The sequence below is a fragment of the Denticeps clupeoides genome, chromosome 8 (assembly GCF_900700375.1).
Source record: "Denticeps clupeoides chromosome 8, fDenClu1.1, whole genome shotgun sequence".
NCBI lineage: Eukaryota > Metazoa > Chordata > Actinopteri > Clupeiformes > Denticipitidae > Denticeps > Denticeps clupeoides.
Window position 1 is genome coordinate 10,650,148 of NC_041714.1, and position 22,894 is coordinate 10,673,041.

The following is a 22,894-nucleotide window of genomic DNA, read 5'->3' on the forward strand; positions in this document are numbered from 1 at the left end:
AGAGTGTACAAACAGAGACGAGGAGAGACACACACAGACACACCGAATTAAGGCCATTGTGGGTGAGGAGTCAAGTGAACCCTCACCTTGTAGTGTCTGTCCTGCCACTGGCTTCACCTTCACTCGGAACCCTCGAAAGTAATCAAAGTATACAATTCAGTGTCCAAAGACAGACAGATAGACACATTCACATACACACAGGCAGACGCAAAGAAAAGGATGGATGCTCCGGCAGCTTGAATGAGTTTCCATGAGACACCCATCTGAGCTCAGCCTGGCCTGAATGCACAGTGAACGCAAAAGATGTACAGCACACCCACAAGTGATCCAGCCACACGCTGACTCAGTTGGACAAAACCAGAACAGCAAAACCTGGGCAGAACAGGAGGCGGCCGGGACATCTGGTGGTGGTCTGGGTGCCGTGCCAGCTGTGTGAGTGGGGAAGTGGGATAACTGGGGAAGCCGGGGGTAACCGTGCAGTGTCAGCGCAGGAAGGTAACGTGTTCGTTCGTCATTCAGGGTCCATCACAACCAGAGCAAATTAGGCCAGTAAGGGGCAAGTGTGGGAAACTGTGGCAAAAGGGGCGAGGGAAAAGGGACTCGTTATAGCCGTGGGTATCACTGACTTGGGGAGAAGACTGCACAGCATATATATATAAGGAAAAAACGTTGAACATTCTGGATTGTTCTCCTACCTCCGGGATGACCTGAAAGATAGGGTTCTACAACACAAGAGAACATGACAGTTGAGCATTTTTATTGTGGGTAACACACTCGCCTATGAACCAGAAGACCCAGGTTCAAATCCCACTTACTACCATTGTGTCCCAGAGCAAGACACTTAACCCTAAGTTTCTCCAGGGGGGGACTGTCCCTGTAACTACTGATTGTAAGTCGCTCTGGATAAGGGCGTCTCTTAAATGCTGTGTATGTAAATGTAAATACGCATAGTGCTGCTTACACATCTAACCTAAATGGAGCACATACCTGCTGACCATTTTAATAAAAAAATAGATCAAAGAGACAAACTTGAGACAAACTTTGTCTCACAAAACAGTGTTTTGCCCAAAGGTTTGATATTTCAGCTGTGATGAAAATGACAGAAGATGAGCAAAGGCATATGAAGGCTAGGGACATTTTCCTTGTGCACAGCAGGAGAAAAAGAAGCAGAGGAAGACAGGAGAATTGAAAAGGCATTTAGGGAGGAGGTAGGAGTTGAAGAACAGAAAAGTGCTGAGTAAGACAATGCCAAAGCAGATACACACCTGCGCACAAACTTGGAGGTGATCTTGCTGATGATACCAGTTGAGGTGCCCCTGCGGGACTGGGCGAGGGCCCCTGTGTCATGGGAAAGGGTGGGTGAGGCAGGCGGACCGTTGTACGTGGCACTGCGGCGATCCCGGAGCTGCGCTCCATGGAAGGTGCTGCGGCTGGACGTCCCGCGGGGGAAACGGGTGCGGTCTGGGGTGCTGATGCTGTGCGTTGATGGCGAGGTGGAGGGAGCACGAGGGCTCGAACTGTAATGTACATGTAAATGTTTAAATTAAATTTAAATTCCAGGACTTTAATTTGCATTAAATTCACATTAGACTCTCTTTAATGCTGTTTGATTTATTGTAGAAATATCAAGAAGATGTCTACCAAGCAGTCCTGTCTCGTTTGTATCTGTTTTGTCTGTAAATAAATATTCCACACACCCTATATCTTATAGTAATACCTAGCTGCACATTTTCTAATTGGCTGGGTGTGAACAGGTAAACTCACCTTGATTTGTACTCGCTATTGTCCTCAATGGGGGGCAGGGTGCTTTTGGAGGGGTGGCTTGAGGCAGACATGGATTTAACATGTCGGGGTCTGGTGGAAGCCTGGGCAGATGACGCCCCAGCCGAGGATGGAGTGTCAGCTGAAACCTCAGTCAGACTGTAACAGAAGTAAAAAAAAAAAAAAAGAAAAAGATGGGTGGGGGGACAAAACATGACAAAATGTACATGATCACAGTGCAGCGCTCACCTACTGTCCTTCCCATTAGAGATGGCTCCATAGCGGTCAGTGGAGCGATCACAAACATAGGTGTTTCGACGTGTCATGCCACCATTCGTCTGAAAAAAGATACCACATGGCCTGATTGCCATTCTGTTTCTGTGACATTTCCAACTATGTTGTTGATCAAATTTAGTTAATGTAAGTGTCCCTGAATCAGAGTTTCAACAAAATGAATACACATAGATTAGGGCTGAAAATATAAAAGCCAGTTGACAAGGGGTGGGGCATATGTTGTTTCAGCAGGGGTTGTGAGAGGAAAAATTATTGGAATGATTTTTGCCATTTGGCACGAACATTAGAAATAGCGTTTGTGGAGAGAGAGTTTTTACCCCAGTTGTGACAGCTGATTTCTTCCTCTCAGACACGCCCAGAGGGGAGGCCGGCACATCCGCCTTGGAGCCTGTAGAGAGCTGTTTACCGTCCCATTCCTCTTTGTGCTCGCTCTCCACACTGCTGGCCGGGCCACGTTTTGCATAAGCTGTCGCTGGTGGCAGCGAAGTTCCCACTGCCAGAGTAACACACACACCAGATTAAAGTGCACCCATAATCATCACCCTACATCTTCACTCAGCACGGACTTTTCTATTACATAACAGAAACGGCGTTGCAACCGATACTAAGCGTTACTGTGCAGACATCTTCCTAGTCAAGGCAGGTTTACACAGGGTCACAAACCAAGCCACAATTTTGTAAATCCTTGATAGATAATACATTTATAGCAGTATACAGAAAGTAAAAACGTTACGCAGAAAACAGAAAGAACAGGTAATGCCAAGCCAAGCCAAACACAAGCTAGCCACCAGCAACCCTCACACACCACTCATGCACTGAGGTGCCTGTCAGTCAGCCAGCCGACCAGCAGGTGGAGCCAGACAGCACTGCACAATCAGAGAGCTGCGAGAAGGAAACCGTGTTTGTGTTACTTTACTTGGTTGCCCTTCATCCCCACCATGATCGCTGAAGCGTCGCTGCTGCTGCTTCTGATTGGCCGAGATGCTGCGCTGGACTTTTGTGTGGGCAGGGGACTGGCCGGAGCTGTTGTTGAGGTCGCTGCTGGGTCGTGGCCTTTGACACAGATTACTGTTGGACACAGACTCGCTGCCTTCAAACTGGTGATGTATGAATGTGTTAAAAAAAAACAAAGATACAAAAATACAATTAATAGTAACACTAGAACAAACTGAATTAACTTATCTACAGGGCTTCCAAACTACATTCCAAAGTAAAAACCACATCGGTTTTCTAACAGCATCTAGTTGCTATTATTTGTGAGTGAAGGAAGCATTAGATAAAACAGGGAATTACTGGTGTCTGTTACCAGGACAGGAGAACGTGCTTAAGAAATATACCTATTAAAAAATGAGCCGATCACTGCAGGGTTTTCACTGCAGCATTGTTATCAGCTGACAACAGTGGGGAAAAGTGGAGGCCAAATACCACTAAGATGAAAAGGAGTTTCTGTTATGCTTGTCAATACAGTAAGCCTGTAGCATGGAGGTTTATGTAACCAATACCAAAAATAAGCATAATTTGGCCATATTGCAATTCTGCTTGTAGAGGGAATTTATGCTTGATCTTGATGAGGACCATATCTTTTTATAAGTGCCATTTTCTGTCAGTCCTCACTCTGTCTGTCTATATATCGGTAAGCATTATTTTGTTCCTTATTTGTAACAACGAATATATAGATCAGTTATTCAACATTAGGCACAGGATAATATATTCAAATTTACTGTATCAAGGGACACAATTGTGACTGTGCACAGAACCCTTATTGGTGCAAATGCAGAACAATTTTTAATAAACTCAAGTTTGACAGAAATACAAAAATGCCTCTCCTCAGTGGTATGACAGCACTCTAAAAAATACGGGGAAAGAAGATGCACAAAGACTGTCAGCAGAACAATACCTGTACGATCTGCTTGATACAAATGCCCTGCACTGCATCTTACATGTCCATCTGAAACACTCACGTCTCCATGTAAAGCACCAGACCACTGATTATTTTATTCTCATCCTCTCTGCCGCTCCCTATTCAACATCCATAAACCATCAGTGTGAGTTTGATCTCATTTAACTGGTAACACTAGAACTGCGCCACTTGGGTTCTAACCTCTGGTGGTTTTCTTCCAAGGAGGAGGTAAGTGGCCATGACTTCATCGTACTTCTGTCCCACCAGAGACTCTGTGATCTCATCCTTAGGGAACCCCATCGTAACCATCAATTCTGGAAAAGGGGAATAGCACAAAAAGGGATCAGGAATAAATATGCCACAAGTGCACTAGAAGGCAACTACTAAGTGGCAGCCAATTGGATCTGAGATCAGTTTAAAATAAATATATTCCTATATAAATATGTATCCACTTTAGTTTTAGTCATACTTTTTTTAGAAGCTTTTGTTGACAGGCCTGATCCTAGGAGTATTTACTCACCAATCCTTTTGGTGTCACTGTAGTCCAATTCAGGCTCACTATAAGGCTTCAGCTCCTCCTCCTCAAAGCCTACATTCATCCATCTGTCCTTCATCACTTGCTAAAGAAAGTGAGAATGTAAAATAACAGCATTTTATATCAGAATAAATAATAACCTTGCTAAATTGAATGACTCTATGTTATACATTTTATGACAAAGGATTGTATGAACAATTTATGTTGTTGGGTTTTATATGGAACAAGAAATTAGATTACCTCCAGACTGCCTCGTTTAACTGGGTTCAGTACCAGAAGCTTTTTGAGCAGGTTCTCACAGTCTGTTGACATGTAGAAAGGGATGCGGTACTTCCCTCTCAACACTCTCTCCCTCAGCTCCTACTCCATAAACAGTTAAATCTGAATTAGGCAACAAAAATGAGGAGTTGTTTTTAAAAAAAAACAAGGTAGGCAGCCGCACCTACCTTCAAGTTCTGACCATCAAAAGGTAATGATCCACTAACAAGTGTGTAGAGAATGACTCCTAAACTCCACACGTCCACCTCAGGGCCGTCATACTTCTTTCCCTGAAACAGTTCAGGCGCCGCGTACGGTGGGCTGCCACAGAATGTATCCAGTTTGCTCCCGATGGTGAACTCGTTACTGAAGCCGAAATCTGCAATTTTGATATTCATGTCTGCATCCAGTAGCAAGTTCTCAGCCTGCAGGGGGTGACGGCACAGAAGCAGATAAATAATCTTCATTTTGAGCAAGTTCAATATATATGCCACAGGGAGATTGACAGTTTGGTATGATGGATCAGAGTCTTACCTTCAGATCCCTGTGCACTATCCTCTTCTGATGGCAATATTCCACCGCAGACACTATCTGAAAGACAACCATACATTGAACCTTAACAACAGGTGTACAGGTGAGTTGTATGTAGTCCACGCGTGTATGTAAACAGGTGTGAGGAGGCATTAAGAGTGTGAAGAACAACCACATGCCATGTGAGACAGAACTCCCGATTCACTATTCCCCGTTTCCACCCTTAATGAGCTGCCATGCTGCCGCTCACCACAGCTTCACACCAACTCAGGGTCTGCGCTGAATCTCATGTCTGAGTCACCGCAGCCCAGCACCCTGTCAGCCCAATCCAGAGCAGAGCATGGAGCAATACTGAGCAACGCTCCTCCAACAGCAAACTTGCTCAATTCGCGAGGATGCTTGATGACCTAATCAAAATGTCTCATCCATAGACTGCAGCGGTGCTCGTTTCTGCGGTGAGTATATGAGGTGGTGAGTGTTTAATCCAGGCCTTGTTTCAGTTTTTATTGTAGTTAGAATTACTATAGAGTGAGTGTCTATGATTTGAAGAGGCCTGGTCTATACAAAATGTTGGGCAAAAAAAAAAGAGAGAATTGAAGGCTAACAGAAACATATTCAGTAATGTATATAAAAGAATAATACATTTTTATAAATTGTCAAATGCATGTGTAAAACTGCTGCACTGTATCACAATTTGCATATTTTTTCTTTTGCAATATTTCTGTGTGGTGAATTTGTCGATTATGTTATGCATGTCAGCACTATCATGAATAAAACATCAACATGAACATTATTTATTGCTGATTCTCCTCCACATCAAATATGAGCAGTAAAGCACCCCTGTAGCAGTCACAACCCTTCACACATGCCGGTTTTAAGAATATTTCTGAACTGATTTAGCCCAAAGTACAGGGTGTCCCTGCAAATAAGTATCTTCATTAATTGTTTTAATTAACTTTTATCTATATTTGTATTTGAGTGCAAAAATGTAGTCCCGACCATTAACTGTTTCAGATCAGTAAACTATATAACCACAAGGGGGCAGACAAGGGGGGGACAGTCACTGTCTGCACCAGATTTCCCAAATCCTGCTCTTAAACAAAAACCTATAAACTGACTCTAGGCCTGCAATGTGTGCAGTCCTACAGGCTGAATGGAAGCTGCACTGCTGCAGCAATGTGGAATATGAGGAGCGTGCTATTGAGTGGCTGGGTGAATGAGCCTCTGTTTAAATCATGTCTGGGGGGAATAGGCCCACCTGCCGAAACTTTGCCCGTGCCTCCTTCTCCTTCATCCGTCCATGGGCCACCAGATAGTCGAATACCTCACCTAGAGACAGAGACAGAGTAGAGGTCAGGAAAACAGCATGCTGGTACATGTCGCTGAATGCTGTACTGGCAAAGTCACAAAAAAAGTCACAGCTTTACTCACCTCCACTGGCATACTCCATTATTAAATAAAGTGTCTTCTCTGTTTCTATTACTTCAAATAACTTAACTGTAAAAAAAGGAACAGAGAAGGCATAATTATAATCATTCATGAATTTAAACTGTATGTAATATTTGCAATACCATTCAAATGTTTGGACAAAGTGTAACATTTGCTTTGTTTACCAGTTTACTACATTATCCCATGTGTGTTATTTCATAGTACAGTGTAATTGTCTATATAAGTTAAGTCTTGACTGATAGTGTTAAAATTATGTATTTTTATACTGTACCTATATTTGGATGATTCAAGAGCTTCATTATTCGTACTTCTCTAAATAGCTGTAAAGGCAAACAGACGCACAGCATTTATTATATGACATTCATAATACCCTGCATTTAAGTTGATCACTTTCGGGTGACTACATAAATATGATGGACGGTGGAGTCCACAAGACGAGCGCTTTCCCATCCCCTCCCGCATGGCTGGCTATCAAACAATGTGCTGTCGATCTGCATTAAGGGCCACGAGATTTCAGGAGGCATTTCACAGAATTCGCTCAGCACGGTCCAAAAACAATTCCTCAAAGTAGCCCAATAACCCCACTTCTTCCTGACAAGCTATATTTTCTCACTCTGTAAACTGCAGACACCACTCTAGTTTTGTTGTACTTCATTTCACATTTACATTTACATTTATAGCATTTATCAGACGCCCTTATCCAGAGCAACTTACAATCAGTAGTTACAGGGACAGTCCCCCCCTGGAGCAACTTAGGGTTAAGTGTCTTGCTCAGGGACACAATGGTAGTAAGTGGGATTCGAACCCGGGTGTTCTGGTCCTTAGGCGAGTGTGTTACCCACTAGGCTACTACCACCCATTTCACATGTTTAGACCTTGTCCACCTTCCGTCACGCCCACAACTCTGATCGCTGGCACTTGCTCACAGCAGTTCCTCTCAGTGAAAGGTCAGAGGGAGCAGGAATCTGAATAGCAACATGCCCCTCCCTAAAGGAAACCTGATAGAACTCGACATAAAGTGAGTGGTTGAGTCTAAGCACAAAGTAGAGGCTGAGTTCAAACAAAGCCATTGACAAAGAGCAAGCATGCAAGCATGCAATGCTTGCGTCAAGATGCAAGCATTAATTCCTCCGGTGCGCAGATAAGGGCTGGAATTACACGTCCCAAAACATGACTGTGCATGAAAGGAGCCAGTAACCCCCTGGCCTCGCTCTTCCACATGAGGGACACACTCAACCCTGCAGCTCTCAGCTACACCATATCATTACAATGCACCAGCCACCTCAGCACCGCCGCAAAACAGGGTCCACCTGGACGGGGTCCACAAATTCACCCTCAAGACAGAGAACCTTCCAGAAAGACAACTGACTCAACACAACAGGGCAAAGAGCATGTCCCTAAGGCAGGAACGTGATCTGCGTTCATTTGGGAGCAACAATCCACCTCCCTTATGTTCTGCTCGGAAAGAGTTGCTGCATTGACCGCATTGAATGGTGCTATACCGGGTGGGGTGTCGTATAAAATGCCATGTCTGGCGTCCCATTCCGAGTCATTAACTGGAGCAATTACTCAGGTATGATGAGGCATCATTTTGTTTTGTCACCAGGGGCACTGGTGCACTCTCCACTGCAGAGAGTAATACGATCCATCAGCTGAGGTGCGCAGAGGCAGACCTGACTAATGCCTCACTTAAACAAGCTGCAGACGTCTGCACCGTCAACAGAGGGAGAGGGAGAGAGAGAGAGAGAGAGAGAGAGAGAGAGAGAGAGAGAGATTTATTGGCTCTAAAGCACAAGGACTTTTCAAAGGGAGGCTAAGCATAATCAGACCACTGGCTGGCTAAACAAGCAGATTAGGGCTAAAGGTGTAAATGCACAGGGAAGCAAAAAAAAAAAAAAAAAAAAAGCTTTATTTTTAAATCATGTAAAAAGTAGGAATAACCATGGTCATTTCTTTTATAAGCCCACCCATTAAGATAATGATGGATGGGCAGAAACTGACTGGGAGTTAGCATGCAAGGTCAGGGTCATTCTGTGGCTTGGGATGGAAACAACAGAAGCATAAAATGACATCATTTCCCATGTGGGCTCACAGGAGCAGCAGGTACTGAAAGCAGAAATGGGGCGGAAGGAGGCGGAGTCCAGAACCGGAGGGACAGGAAGAGCTTTTGACAGTATATAGAATATATAGGTTTGAGTGGTTTAACACTGTTGACCACTAGGCTAATGCTAATGATTCGGAAACCAACACCCACCTCTATATATATAAAAAAGCACAAAAAAAACCGCACCAAATATACTTTCCCACCAGATGCCACAAAACATTGTTACATTCTCGTTTAGCCATGTGGACAGATGCGCATGTCAAATTGCTCATCACCCCACATCACAGCGCCACTCTGGCAGAAGATGCCGCATCCCTGTTATGTGACAGAACAGCCTTTGTATGCTCAGACAGCAAGACAAAGCAGGATAACCACAATCAAGACATCTCACTGTTACTGTGCCTCAAGACAGGAGTGTGTGTGCTGCTTGAGCATTAGAGATCAAAGGACTCACTTAAGCCTTACACAGACAGACTACGTGTGGAATTACTGTCCGTAAAAGCCATGAGATTTTTCCCACAGCTCAACCCACAACTCCAATTTTAATTAGACAGTGAATAGTGACAATGCAAGGGGGTATTATGGACCGTTGTCATTTTAATATGCCCTAATAGACACACACATACATACACCATCAAACTCCTCTTAGTTAACATGAGTCTGAATGGACATTAAATTTGTTTTTTTCCAGAAACATTCCATAGGAAGTTAAACTCTGGAATTTTGGAAATATTCCACACTAGATAAATGGCAAGTTAAATCAAGCTATAACATAAACTGCAGCATGACAACAGAAAAGTGGGTTGCATATGGCTGAACAGTCACAGTCGCTCACAGTCGAGCGAGCTAGCACCATGTCAATTAAATGGTGTTAGCTAGTACATATTTAATGTATCAGATTTAGAAGCTAGCAACCTAGCTGCTAAGTACAGTTCTGATTAAGTGCTCCATAGATAAACTTTGTACTACAGATCATATATATTTGATCTGCAAGAATTAGGTTAACTAACCATTAATTTCCATGGACAGTGTCCTCAAAAATTCCCAGAATATTACAAGCCTAATTGCATATTTCTGCCTTGACACACTATGGGTGTGCTGCACTTCCTCTGCTACCCTCAGGGGGGCTGAGCACACAGGATAAAGTACACACTCATCCAGGGGCCTGGATAAACAGCACCAAAACCACAGCTACCATGCCAGCACAGGGAGATTAGCATGGTTCCTCCTCCTCCTCCTCCTCGTCATCATCAGAGAGAGAGCGAGAGAGAAACTGTCTCTTGCTGCAAGGCTGATCTATGCTATAAATATCCTATTTGGAAAAACAGCAACTGTGAACAAGAATGTACCTTTCTCTCTTTCTCCTTCTTTCACTCCATGTTGCGCAACTTTTCCAATGTATAGATATATATATAGCCAAATTTTGATGGCTCTTAATTGAAATACTGTATTTATGTCCTGTTCTCTGAATTCATGGTGATTCTATATACTTTCAAACCCAGCATCATTAGGAATAACCTGCCAACTCCATCTACCTGATGTCCTTTCCCATACATATTTTCACATACTCACAACAACCCTAAAATTCTTGCTCAGCTCACTGATACCCACAGAAAACATATTTCAATGGTAAAACCATTGTGGATGAAGGCCACATGGGATTGATGCAGCACATCTGCAGATGCATGCAAACACAGCTAAACCAGAGCTGGTGCATGGGAGAAAGATGTTGCTCTTTCAAGGTAGAGCCATGGAGAGATATTGAGTCTATTTTTAGAAAGTTATTCATGAAGATACACCACTGTCAACATTTCTGTTCGTGTGAGTAGTATTTCCTGTGACAAGATTGCCAGGTGGTCTGTTTAGGACTTGAATTCTGTAAAGATTTCTTCGAATACCCGCTCACTTCTATAGGCAGCTCTGCTCCTTGTCCCGCCCCTCTCCTCCTCATTAGCATTTAAGACAAACACAGAAAAATTGCATTATGGGATTGTGGGAAACGTTGCTGTAATTCTGCACCATGACTGACTTTATATATAGTATTAGGGGATCACTAAGACCTATATAAAAGTAAAATCCGTTTTCATGTCAGGGGACCTTTAATGTAGAATTCAGCCATTGCTACCATTGGGGCAGCATTACTCTCAAGTGTGATGGAGGGCAATCTTGATGCTACAGTATCTCACTACTGCCTCTTGAGGTACAAAGGGGAACTATGAGAAAGGATAGGCTGCTGCTAGCCGGTTAGCATGCAAACTTCATTAAATATAGCTGCAACACAAGATGTATCTGTCTATGTATGTATCTGAAGCACTGGAGCACAGGTCTGACAGAAAAATGCTCAGTGGTACAGTGCTGTGCTCGTGATGTTCTGCCAGGTGTCTTGCACCATGCTGCAGATGAGACCAGAAGAGACCAGATGGAGAGCCCAGGGTTTCAAGTGTCTGTAAATAGAGACCAGGGTGGCATTTGCAAAAAGGAAGAACCAGGGCAGATTACAGACCACCATGTGGGCGCTGAGGACCACAGCCACCTCAAAACCCAAAGAAACAAACCAACCAATAAATAAATAATCTAGTGCACAAGCCCTAAATCAAGAAACAGCTTCTGTCCCTTCTTTTGCCCTCTCTGTCTCTGTCCTTTTAACTCTCTCTTGTTCCCTTCAGTCTCAACCTACCACAAAACCATGAGTCAGCTCACAACAAAAGTGCTGAGCTAAATGATCCTGCCCACGATAACCTTCAAAATGCAAATCATGAAATACATTTAATCAATATTCCAAACCAAAAAAGCTATTTCTGTTTATCTTACTATATGCTCAGTGACTTGCCAACATGTACCGTTTTTGTATTAATATGAACCTCATATGTCTGGGAATAAGTCGTCAATAAAGCAATCAATAGCAGACAGCAGGAGACATGCTGCATTAAGGTCTGAGGGTCTGCAAGACAGATGATACCCAGAAAGACACTGTATTCCCCAAGGGTAATGTAACTGAGTACACTCACAAAATCACACTCAAAATCTGCATCACGTGGCTCAGCTATAGTGGTGTGAAAAGGTGTTTGCCCCCTCTCTGATGTATTACTTCTTTCCTTGTTAGTCACATTTGAATGTTTCAGATCATCAAAAAATAATATATATTGGTTACTCAGATTATGTGGAACATCATTTGAAACACGGTAAACAAAAATCTTTTTTTACTAATTTCTATGAAATTCAAAGCAAATTATTATCATAACTCAGACATTTAAAGTTCAGTTTATAAATGTTATATTGAATAGTGCATCAGGCTTAATTAAAATATTCATACAATGGACCACATTTTAACTCTTAGTTGTATTAAATGTATTAAATGTATTAAACTTAACAGCATTCATGTAGATTCCAGACCAGTGACATTGCTGTCCGTGCAACATGTCCCATACGCCATCTTGGTCATTTTAGTTGCATATATTGGTAACATTATTTGTGTTGCACAATTTATACACCCATTATACATTTGTGCAATAGTTTAGTCTGAATGCTTATACACTAGTTATTGGGATAAAGTAACCTGTGTTATCAAAATGTCGTGTGCATCATGTAGAGAATTGTCCACATGATGTTGAGAGTGGCTTTAAGCCGCACCTGAAAGAGTGATCAAGAAACACTTACTCAACTATACTGTGCTGAACGAAAACTGCAACTACTTAATCACAGACCCAGTGTCTCTGAGTTGGGCATTGTTGTGGCTGTCAAATGTCACATATGGATGGTTTCTTTACTGTCAATGGAATTTATTATAAATGCCCTTTTTTACCTGGTTAATAGTTAATTCACTTTGTATAACAAACAATTGGACTTTTTACTGCAACTATTGCACACTACTACTGTATTACATTCAGTAGTCTTCTACTCCACTGTCAATATGCAGCCTTGGCCTCAGCAGAATGCCATTTTTCACCACGATATGATGTTGCAAAAGAGTGGATTGTCAATAAATTTGGACTGCTGTACAATCAGTGCACTCTAATGATCCAAACAATTCTTTCATTTCCATTTTGTTGTCAATGTGACGGGAATCTAACAGCTTGTTAATATGACCTTAAATATCAATATATGTATTGCGTGAAACCAATCAGGTTATGTAATTCTGACAGTTTCTGAAATATAGCCCATTCGCTCCAGTTGGCTCTGGTCTCCCGTCTCTCAGATAGACACCACTGCAGTGCAGGCACAGGAGACAGGCCCTTGGTGAGTCCCCTGGAGGAGGCACAGTGATGACGTGGCTTTTAAAGGTGCCACCAACTGCATTTCTTCAATGTTTTGTCATTGCTCTGAGCCATCAATGCCTACTGTCAAATTCATTTAGCTTTAGTTTGAGTGTGAAAAATAAAGCCCACATGTGGTCTTCTATGCCCATTTGCATTTACATGATTTGGTTATAGAATGAAACAAGCTGTTTTGCCTTTTTTAATATTCATGAGCTCTCATTTGCTTATGAGAACAAAAATTCTGTTGAAGATGAACGATATGAGGATTCTCTACTTAAATGGTGTTCTCAGTTCCATCGCTAATTTAGAATGATAGACTACTGCTGAATGTAGCCAAGTTATGCATGGAACACACATTATCTGGGGCAGTGTACCACACAGTAATCATCATCTGGAATCTCCTATGACAAAAGTCCATATTCCACCCTGCTGCCTATTTTTAGGCGAATAAATCTTACAGCAGAGCTTTGAATCAAACGTGTCCTTTGGACGCTGCAAAACCAGCAATTACGTTGGCCGTTGGACAATCTGCATCTACTCATCATCCTCAGCTTCCACAGCTCTCCAAACCCTCATCCATTCAAACAAATGCCACAATGAGACCATATGAATAGATAATTGTTGTTATTATTCAGCCGTTGAAACAACCAGTGACTAAGTGCAGTTTTGTTTCTGAGCCTTGCTTTCTGAAGAAAGGACACTGTGAATAATTATGCATTCAGTCAGAGGCAAAGTGACCTCCAACAACACATGGCCTGTAGAACGAAGATGAAAGCTGAGCCATGCTCAGGCATGCTGAGGCATCACAGTGTTAAAACTGTGAGCATGCTGATTCTGTAGTTAAATGGTAACAATCCCATTCATTACAAACAGGTAACAGCAGTCCTGCAGCATTTTGTAAGTGAAAAATATTGTTTTCAGCAACGTTACACATAAACGCGTCTTATCAGGACAACCATGCACACAAACACCAAATATGAACAGCACCAGCTCCCCCAAGATCCCATGACTAATGATGAGTAATGCCTGAAATCAACCGAGCAAGCCTCTCCCTCTCTTGACTGGATGAGACGAGCTTCTTCCAGCAAATCCTGAAGTGTCCAAAGACTGTGGCAAATGTGATAACTAAATTATATAAATTACAGTAATTTTTGGTCAATGTCTGGATAAAGAGGCAACTGCTCATGCTTGTATGCATTTTTGGTGAACATGTGGTCAAGAATAGAAGAATTTGGCAGAGACAAAGGCTGATGTCTCCTGGCTTTTGGGTTAAAATAGTGATGGTTATGCTGATAGATTAAATGCTCCTGTAACTATAAACCATGATTACAACAAATTCAGTAGGAGTGAAAATAGATATTAAATAAATCAAGTCAACCCCAGATAAAAAGATGTTGTGAATCAGTAATGGATGAAATACAGTATTGTTTCACTGTGCAGAAGTCCACGAGTCCCTAAAAGTCAGGGTCGACTAAACACACATGCAGCTCCCGTCAACATGCTACATTTGCATACCCATTGTGACAATGTTTTAGCTTCACAATGGTTGGTGGGTATTTCTTGACCTTACCTTTTGTAGACTAGTGGGGTTGAGTTGTGTTTTGTCTATTATCTTCACTGCGACCTGTCAAGAAAAAAAATTGGTATGAATGTCTTAAAGATTAATTTTCAACAACAGACTATGGCATAGCTGAGGCTAATACACACAAACATTTGCTATAGAGATTATTTCCATACGCACTACTTTCCTGTTTGCATCTTTCCTGTTTGCATCAGCCAGAAAAAATGTTTACAGAAACTGTCCATTTTATGTGTTTTGCATAAAGTGGACAGTGTGCCGAATCAGCGCGGCCTTATTAGAATGAAATCTTATATTTACATGTATTCATCTGGCAGTTGCTTTTATCCAGAGAGATCTGCAGCATATTCCTCATAAGCAGAGGGCATTACTCTCTGCACCCCTCCTCCCTGTGGCGAGGCTCACGAGTGGAGACTGATGATGTGTTTTCCACTGAACCTCAGGCCAGAAGCCTCCAACATCTGCCAGCACAAAACCTCCCATTTGCTGCTGGTAAACTCCTGGGTTTCTGACCCCATGCAGGACACCCCTTCAGAGCTGACTTCAGATAGTAGTTGCCTAGTTGACCGGCTCTGACGCAACAGAATCACACTAACAACAGCACAATAGAGAGTGAGCCTCCATATGATCATGGAGCTTATTTTGTTTGTTTACACCGTGTAATGTATGTAAAACAATTTTACTGTAAGCATTCTTCAGAAACACATCAATAAAGTATGACTATGCTAAAGTATTGTCCTGTCCCCTTTGTCACAGGTTGAATAACTATCAGTTAAGAAGTCAGTCATAATAATCAGAAAACTGAATATTTTTAGAGCAATTGTAAGAGTGTTGAACATATTCTGATTTTGAGGGCATTTTATTCTCCAATCCAGGCTGGTAATAAAGCTCTTCACTTGCTAAGACATGCAAGGAGAGACACCTAAAAGGGATAAAACACCATCCTCCCACCTACTACTAAGAAGGCCCTGTTAAAGCTAAAGGAGATGAGAAAGACTAATTTCTTGCATTCAGAATCAGCTCTGTAATTACAAAAAAATGAATAATTTTGATCCCTTCTAAAATTAGTTCTGCTGAACCTTCAGGGAGTGCAGAATGTGCAATGCTCTGTTCAGTCCAAAGGATGCCGAGGGAACAGCGGAGCATCACTGATTTAGAGCAGCCATGATTGAAGCGCCCCGCTGGTTGTGTAATCAGGAGGGGAGAGAAGCGCAGTGGTGAGGCACGATGCGCGCAGGAAGCTGCTATTCTCAGCTCGTCTTAGGTGGGCAGGTGCAAAGAGACAGACCTCACTTCCTCTTGCTGCTTCCACTCCACAGTCCCGCTGCTCCAAAACAGAGACAAATGGCGTAGGAGAGAGCGGGGGATGTGTGGGGGAGGGCGACAACAATCCTGCATTTGTGTATGAGTGAGTCTATGTGTCTGTGTGTCCAGGCACAACTGCACTTTTATTTTCTTAAGACGTGACCATGCTGAATACATCGATACATTAGACAATACATATGTGTGGGTACCACAGGTATCACACCCCGAATGCAGAGTGCATTAAATAAATGGAATTTATATCACATGTGTAGGTATAAATAATTCACCGCCTTTTGTGACAGAAGGTGAATGTGCCCACCCCTGTAAATAATTCAGAGCATTAGTAACACACGGCACATATGCTGTCATGTACCGGACAGCAGAGTGGCTTGGGCAGGATGGGTGGGGAGTCAGTGTAAGCCCACTCTGACAGGCACCCCATGTAGAAAGCGCCTCTGTGAGGGGAGGCCAGCGTCGATGGGGGGAGGGCCAGGGGTCAGACTGATCACTGCATGGCTCGTCACATGGACCACCTCAACAGCATAAGCACATAGACTCAGCACAGCATATAAAGTGAAAGTCAATTGCCACACGGGAGGGGAAAAAGGGCGGTGGATGAAATCCCACATAAACGAGCATCAGAGCACTGATGATTAAGCCGGTCCTCTCACCCAGTCCCTTAGGAAGACACATGGCCCTAAAAAAAAAAATCTAGTATTGTCTGGATTTTCAGGGATTTCTATGATAATAGTATTTAGCAGACGGCTGCTATAAAAATGCACAAAATAAATGGCTTAGCATTATGGAGACTGAGCCAAGCCTGGGGTTATCTGAGATGGCTACTGCAGGGAGGCTGTGCTTCCAGTGTAAGCATGGCTCATGTCGATGCATGCTGATGGGAGGGAAAGAGCACTCGCACACCCTTGAACGGCTCACAGACGCCACTGCTACTTGACCTTATCTCTACCATTAAACGCATGCGGTGTTCGTGGGATTAACCATGTCGGACCGGAGATTCATGTTCGTCCTGTGCAATGTTTCCTGATTGTATTCACCTGTGTATGATTGTATAAAGCTACCCTGTTTGTGTCTGTTCGCTGTCGGGTCATTGTTATGTGATGTTCCCTTTGTCCTGCCTACCCCTGTCTCGTGACATCGTACATATGTGTCCTCCTTCCTCGCCATGTCCAGCCATCGTGACAGTAATGATATTAGTATTCTGCAGCCATGGACAAAGGCTTAGTGGCCCATACAAACACTGGTGCCAACATCTCACATTATGACATGGCATTGAGAGTATTTTTGTGATAATCCCACTGTTTACCCTTTTGTATCTATTTGAGGGTGGTAACAAACTAAAAAAGTAAATAATGATTACGAAGTGATACCAACCTATTGATAATGCATGGTCCCTCTCTGTCCCTCTCCTAGTTCCAAGGTCAATGATTTTTAATGAGGTTAAAGAGATTCCTCTGCCAATAAAAATACCAGTCTGGACAATAATGCGACAACTAACCTACAGACAATAAATAAAGAATTCATCATCATAAATAGTTAAGAGTCTGCGTGTCTGCCAGGACATCACAGCTTTAATCAAGTCACAAACAACGCGCCTGGAAGCCTGATCCGGTCAGAGAGCTCTCAGTTGACAGGGGTGAGAACAGCATCTCAAGAAAAGAAAAAAAGCCAGCATCTTCAACTTGCTTGTACAACACTCTAGGTGTTATAATAACATAAAACTAAACTGTTATGATCATGTCTAATTATGAGTTAAGGCAAACCAAAACAATTCAAATGGAATATTTTATGTACTTAAGTAATTATTCAGTCAGAAAAACAGGGCTCTCACCTCACGACCTGTCAGTATGTGGCGAGCCAGCTTGACTTTGGCAAAGTTTCCTTTCCCAATGGTCTTGTGGAGACGGTAGTTGCCGACATGTGGGTGCTCGTCAAAGGTAGACGTGATGGAGTTGCGGCAGCGTGGGAGACTCTGGCGGCTGCTGGACTTGGTGGGTGGTGTTGGTGCTTCTGGGAACCCATCGACTGACATGTGCTGCAAAAAAGCAATACGCGTGGATATGAGAAGCATCCTTGACCAGCTGCCTCCCCCGCCTCTGCGCCCCTAAGCAACTGAGAGGCATCACCTGCACACACAGGTGCTTCTAAAGTCTAAAGGTGCGTCTGAGGCGTCACACTTCCTCTTTGTGCAATTAACAGATGAAGCCAGACTTCTGAGGTCGAAAGGGGATCTGCTGTTTGTCATGCTTCACACCCTCGGCTAACCAGGGCATAAGAGCATTGTGTTCCTGATTGGAAGAAGGTGACACCATAATGACTGAAACACGAAAAGAGGACACCACCAGGAAAGGATTGCTCACTTTACTCTTCAAATGCTGAGACATATCTGTCAATGGGAACAGCACAGAATGGACTTCAGTTGGCCCAAGTGAAATTGGGCTCTGAAAACAACCAATAATTTCATGTCCCTATAGTTGAACATCCAGAGAATTACACTGGTGAGCTGGCAGACTAGAAATATTGCTTTTCAATTAGCTTCACAGTGGAAGATGCTATTGACAAATTTACAGCATGGTTTTCTTAAAGAGGAGGTGTGTAACTTTTTCTAAACCCAGAAAACAATTGTGCAGATTATCAGTACTTATCAGTGCTGATGGGTGAACAACTCAACATTCAACATAAACCATTCAAGATTTATGACAACTAACATACAAAGTCCAGTTGGTCACTGTTCAACATAAAAGCCACGCTAAAACAGACTGTGTAGTGTCACTGAAAAGGGTGGTAGCAGTCTAATGGGTAAGACACTTGACTTTGAACCAGAAGACCAAGGTTCAAATCCCACTTACTACCATTATGTCCCAGAGCAAACAACAGCAGGACTGTCCCTGTAACTACTGATTGTAAGTGGCTCTGGATAAGGGCGTCTGATAAATGGCGTAAATGTAAATAGATCACTCATACACTGTCGTAGCATGTGTGGACAATGTTTATCACACTTTCAGAGCGGTCCGACTCAGACTGAAAGGCAGAACACACTAGGGGAGCAAGCATTTCGCACCACAGTTGCACACGTGCCAGTTCCAACAACCGAGACAGAGCTGCAATGAAAGCACATAGGGGAGCTGAGGTGCTGAGGATAATAGGGCCACCACAATATCTGATGGATAGAGGGTGGCAGTAGCCTAGTGGGTAACACGCTCACCTATGAACCAGAAGACCCAGGTTCAAACCCCACTTACTACCATTGTGTCTCTGACTTAACCCAGAGTGATTGTAAGATGCTCTGGATGAGGGTGACCGATAAATGCCGTAAATGTAAATATGGATAATTAAAGGAATCATTGCTGCTGTTAGGTGTCTTTGATACATGATGTCAAGCCTACATATGCATATGTCAGTAAGGCCATGTTCCTCTAACACTACTACAACTACTAATGTTGCTGCTCTGGCCCTAACACCACCTTTCACTTCCTGGTTCAGCTTTCTCTCTTCATCTCTCTGGTTACAGCGCAGCATACTCCTGTTGTACTGTCATGTCCTGTCCATCCTTTATCATACCGAGTATTGATAAAGAAAACAATTCCATATCCACCATTTTACACCATCCACATTAACATTGGTGTACATTTTCATGTGAAAAACAAGTTTCATATTGCAATGTCAGTGATATAGTGATGAGTATATTTGCGTTTCTTACAATAACACAACCACAAGCGTATCCCATGTCTAGTGACCATCGAGGGCTGAGAATGTTTTAGGAATTCCATAGGACACGGCATGCACATGGGATTCCCATGGGATGGGAGTCAAGTTCACGTTTGATTATGTGACTGACACTCTGAATAAAGTGGTCAGTCAGTAATGACAGTAGCTCACAGGAAAAAGAAGGATGGAAAATGTCCTTCGTTTTGTATGGTGCTTTTTCACCATCTTGAATGACATTTTTTAAATCATTTTGAGGCGAAATCGTACATACATAAATGAAAAGTTAAAGTGAAGTGATTGTCATTGTGATACACTGCAGCACAGCACATGGTGCACACAACGAAATGCATCTTCTGCTTTTAAGCCATTACCCTTGGTGAGCAGTAGGCAGCCATGACAGGTGCCCAGGAAGCAGTGTGTGGGGACAATGCTTTGCTCAGTGGCACCTTGGCGGGTCGGGATTCAAACCGGCAATCACAAATATATGACACATATCTATCTATATCTATAACACATATCTATCTCTATCTATAGTCAACTATGACTGCCGTTATGATACAAATGGTTTCTGTGTATAAATTTAGAGTACAATGTGCTAAACTGACACCAAACAATTATGGAGAGAATCCTCCGAAGGCCACATTTGTCCAAATAGGGAACATATAGTTTCTAACAGAGGATGTACAGTTCTAGCAAAGATCAGGATGTCACTCCACCCTGACAACTGGCTTCCTTGAGGCCAGTGGTAACCACATTGGATAGTAATTGCCCATTTACTTGCCATATTGTAAAGCTCTTGGTTGCTCTTAGGGGTGGGTTGTCATCCTGTCATAGGTCTTCCAGATAAATCTTCCTATAATATTAAAAGTAGCACACACACAAACTAGTGGCCAAATGTCTTAAGAAAGTACAATCTTCAGGCCAAGGCTTCACAGAGGTAGCATCATGTCACGGGACACCTTTTCAACAGTTTTCTGGTCAAGACAGAGGAGATAAAATACAGCTCCAAACAAAACCTGCAGCCCTCAGAAAGAAATGAACTGACAACATGCACCTTTCAGTGAGATAAAGAACCAAAGCACACAGCTAACTCTACAATGGAATGGCTTAAGAAATGGAAGATCAATATCACAAAATAGCCCTGTCAGAGACCCAGCCTCAATTCTGAAGACTGACCTAAAGAACACAATGTGCTCGGTTTCAAAACAGTCCCCAAACACCCATGAAAACTGTAATTAAGGCACAAATAAGGGAAAAGTCCTCCTGTTTAGAGAATGTTAAGGATGTGCAGATGGTATATTTCAGGAGGAATACAAAGATAATTGCGAATTTCACATACATTTATATTGACCTGGCAGCTCTCTGGATGCAAAGGCCAGAGCAGGCACCTGAGGGAGAGCGTGAGTAATGTATATGTATGTGCACACAAATAATAGATTTTGCTGGCAAATGTGCACACGCTCAAAAAGTGTGTATCTGTGTCTGTGTGAAAAGGGACCCAAAGGGCAAAAAGGGGACAGAACAACATGGTGTGTCTGCAATGACAGTGAAACATGAGACTTTGCGGCTTCCTTTGGGAGGATTAATAGCCCCTGACAATAGAGAGAGAGACAGAGAGAGAGAGTGAAGAAGACAAATGGAGAGAGAGAAAACTGCCGTTCCGCTATTGGAAGTCATTCAAACTTGCGCTGTATCTAATTTTCTGCCTTGCAATGTTACTAAAAGAATAATATTCCAATTCCTGCATCTTAAAAGGTTTGGCACAGAGTTGGATTTTACCAGTTGTACAACAGACTATTCATCTTTCCTGATCACAATAATATTGTTATTCGGATGCTAGAGCTATACAAGCTCAGCTACACATGAATTTGCACGGATTAAAAATTACTCAGAAATTCACTTGGGCAGTGACTTGTCAAAGTAGGTGCTTTGTTCCATGCAGCTACTGAATCCATGAAGCGTTTTAAGGTTTTAAGGGGTTAACAACGCCGCCTTCCTTCACGATCCAGCTAGCCCATGTTTGAGGATCTCATCGACAGATAAGCCCCCCTCGCTGTTTGCAGAGGTCTCATTCCAGAAGGATGAATCCAGTGCATTATCAACCATCATTATGTTTGTTTTACATTGACAATATTTCATTCTGAGGACTGATACAGTTTCTGAAAGGACATTTTTAACAGCACACATACAGTGACAGATGAAATAGGGTGAGGTCCAGAGATTAATTTAATAATAATAAAAAAATAACAGGAAAGCGCAACCCCGCTTTTGATCAGCCCATCACCATTCACGATGTCCAGATATATACAAAAACAGGCCCGTGCCTGGGATTAGGCATCAGGCAGCCATGATTTACCATCCCCATAAGTGATCTCATGACTAAGGAATTTTCAGTTCTTCCTCAGGGTAGCTTTGAGTACTGTCATATGCTCTAGTGTGCCGAGACCCCTTAAAAGGTACAGTCCCTTGGCCCTTTTTGCCCACTGATAAAAGCCTCTAATTTTTTTTTAGCACCAAACAGCTCAGAAGCCCTCCTATAACGCAGCATGTACTTAATCCTTCCTCAGCTCCACAGTCCTGGGGCTCACTGAAACCTTCGCCTCTCCTGTAGAGCTGCCAAATGCCAGAATCTCTTCTCAAGCACCCGTTTTTGAGTAGGGGAATAGGTTCATGGCCTAACCAAACCGTAGCAATGGTGGGTTTCCATTTTTGCCTTTGATCCTCAAACGAAGAACTTTCCATTACGATGTTGAGAGCTACTACGAATTCCACCATCAAGAGTCATGGCAGGAACATGCTTTATCAAGATCACCTGCACAGTTCACCACTGTGGTGCAATGAATTCAACCGAAGGAAAAGCACGGAGAGTAGATATTACATGTTCTGAGGCAGATAAGATGTTTGGAGTGCAGATGAACTTCACTCATTTCAGCAATCTTGCAGATGCAATTAATATTGCTGCCTTTCCAAATGCACTCACAAATACCTGTAGCATAAAAGAGCGAAAGGAAGGACAAACAGGCCTCTTTTTATCCTCTTTCACCCAGTGATCAAGACTTCAGAGGCCAGAAGCTTCCGCAGCTCTGTGAGACGCCTTTAGGTAGGAGATATTGAGCCCGTGATGCCATATATCTAACATGGGATTTTACACCATTTTACACCTGTTTGTGAACCAGATGTAAAAGTGCCACTGATG

At 42.8% G+C, this 22,894-nt stretch overlaps 1 protein-coding gene across 4 annotated transcripts in view; it reads right to left on the reverse strand.

The window, feature by feature from the left end:
- Positions 1-22,894, reverse strand: part of LOC114795237 (serine/threonine-protein kinase MARK1-like) — a 28,402-nt gene that overhangs the window by 3,717 nt on the left and 1,791 nt on the right. The window contains exons 2-17 of one of the 4 annotated variants that reach the window (XM_028988192.1): positions 17,822-18,025; positions 14,659-14,712; positions 7,000-7,048; positions 6,711-6,776; positions 6,538-6,608; positions 5,283-5,339; positions 4,937-5,173; positions 4,731-4,850; positions 4,476-4,575; positions 4,157-4,269; positions 2,993-3,152; positions 2,373-2,548; positions 2,011-2,099; positions 1,765-1,920; positions 1,266-1,517; positions 87-131 (exon numbers count right to left, since the gene is read on the reverse strand). In XM_028988192.1, coding sequence (XP_028844025.1) covers positions 87-131; positions 1,266-1,517; positions 1,765-1,920; positions 2,011-2,099; positions 2,373-2,548; positions 2,993-3,152; positions 4,157-4,269; positions 4,476-4,575; positions 4,731-4,850; positions 4,937-5,173; positions 5,283-5,339; positions 6,538-6,608; positions 6,711-6,776; positions 7,000-7,048; positions 14,659-14,712; positions 17,822-18,025 — 1,949 coding nt within the window. Of the gene's footprint in view, positions 1-86; positions 132-1,265; positions 1,518-1,764; positions 1,921-2,010; positions 2,100-2,372; positions 2,549-2,971; positions 3,153-4,156; positions 4,270-4,475; positions 4,576-4,730; positions 4,851-4,936; positions 5,174-5,282; positions 5,340-6,537; positions 6,609-6,710; positions 6,777-6,999; positions 7,049-14,658; positions 14,713-17,821; positions 18,026-22,894 lie in introns of all 4 variants that reach the window. The other 3 variants (XM_028988191.1, XM_028988194.1, XM_028988193.1) reach the window with 3 other exon arrangements.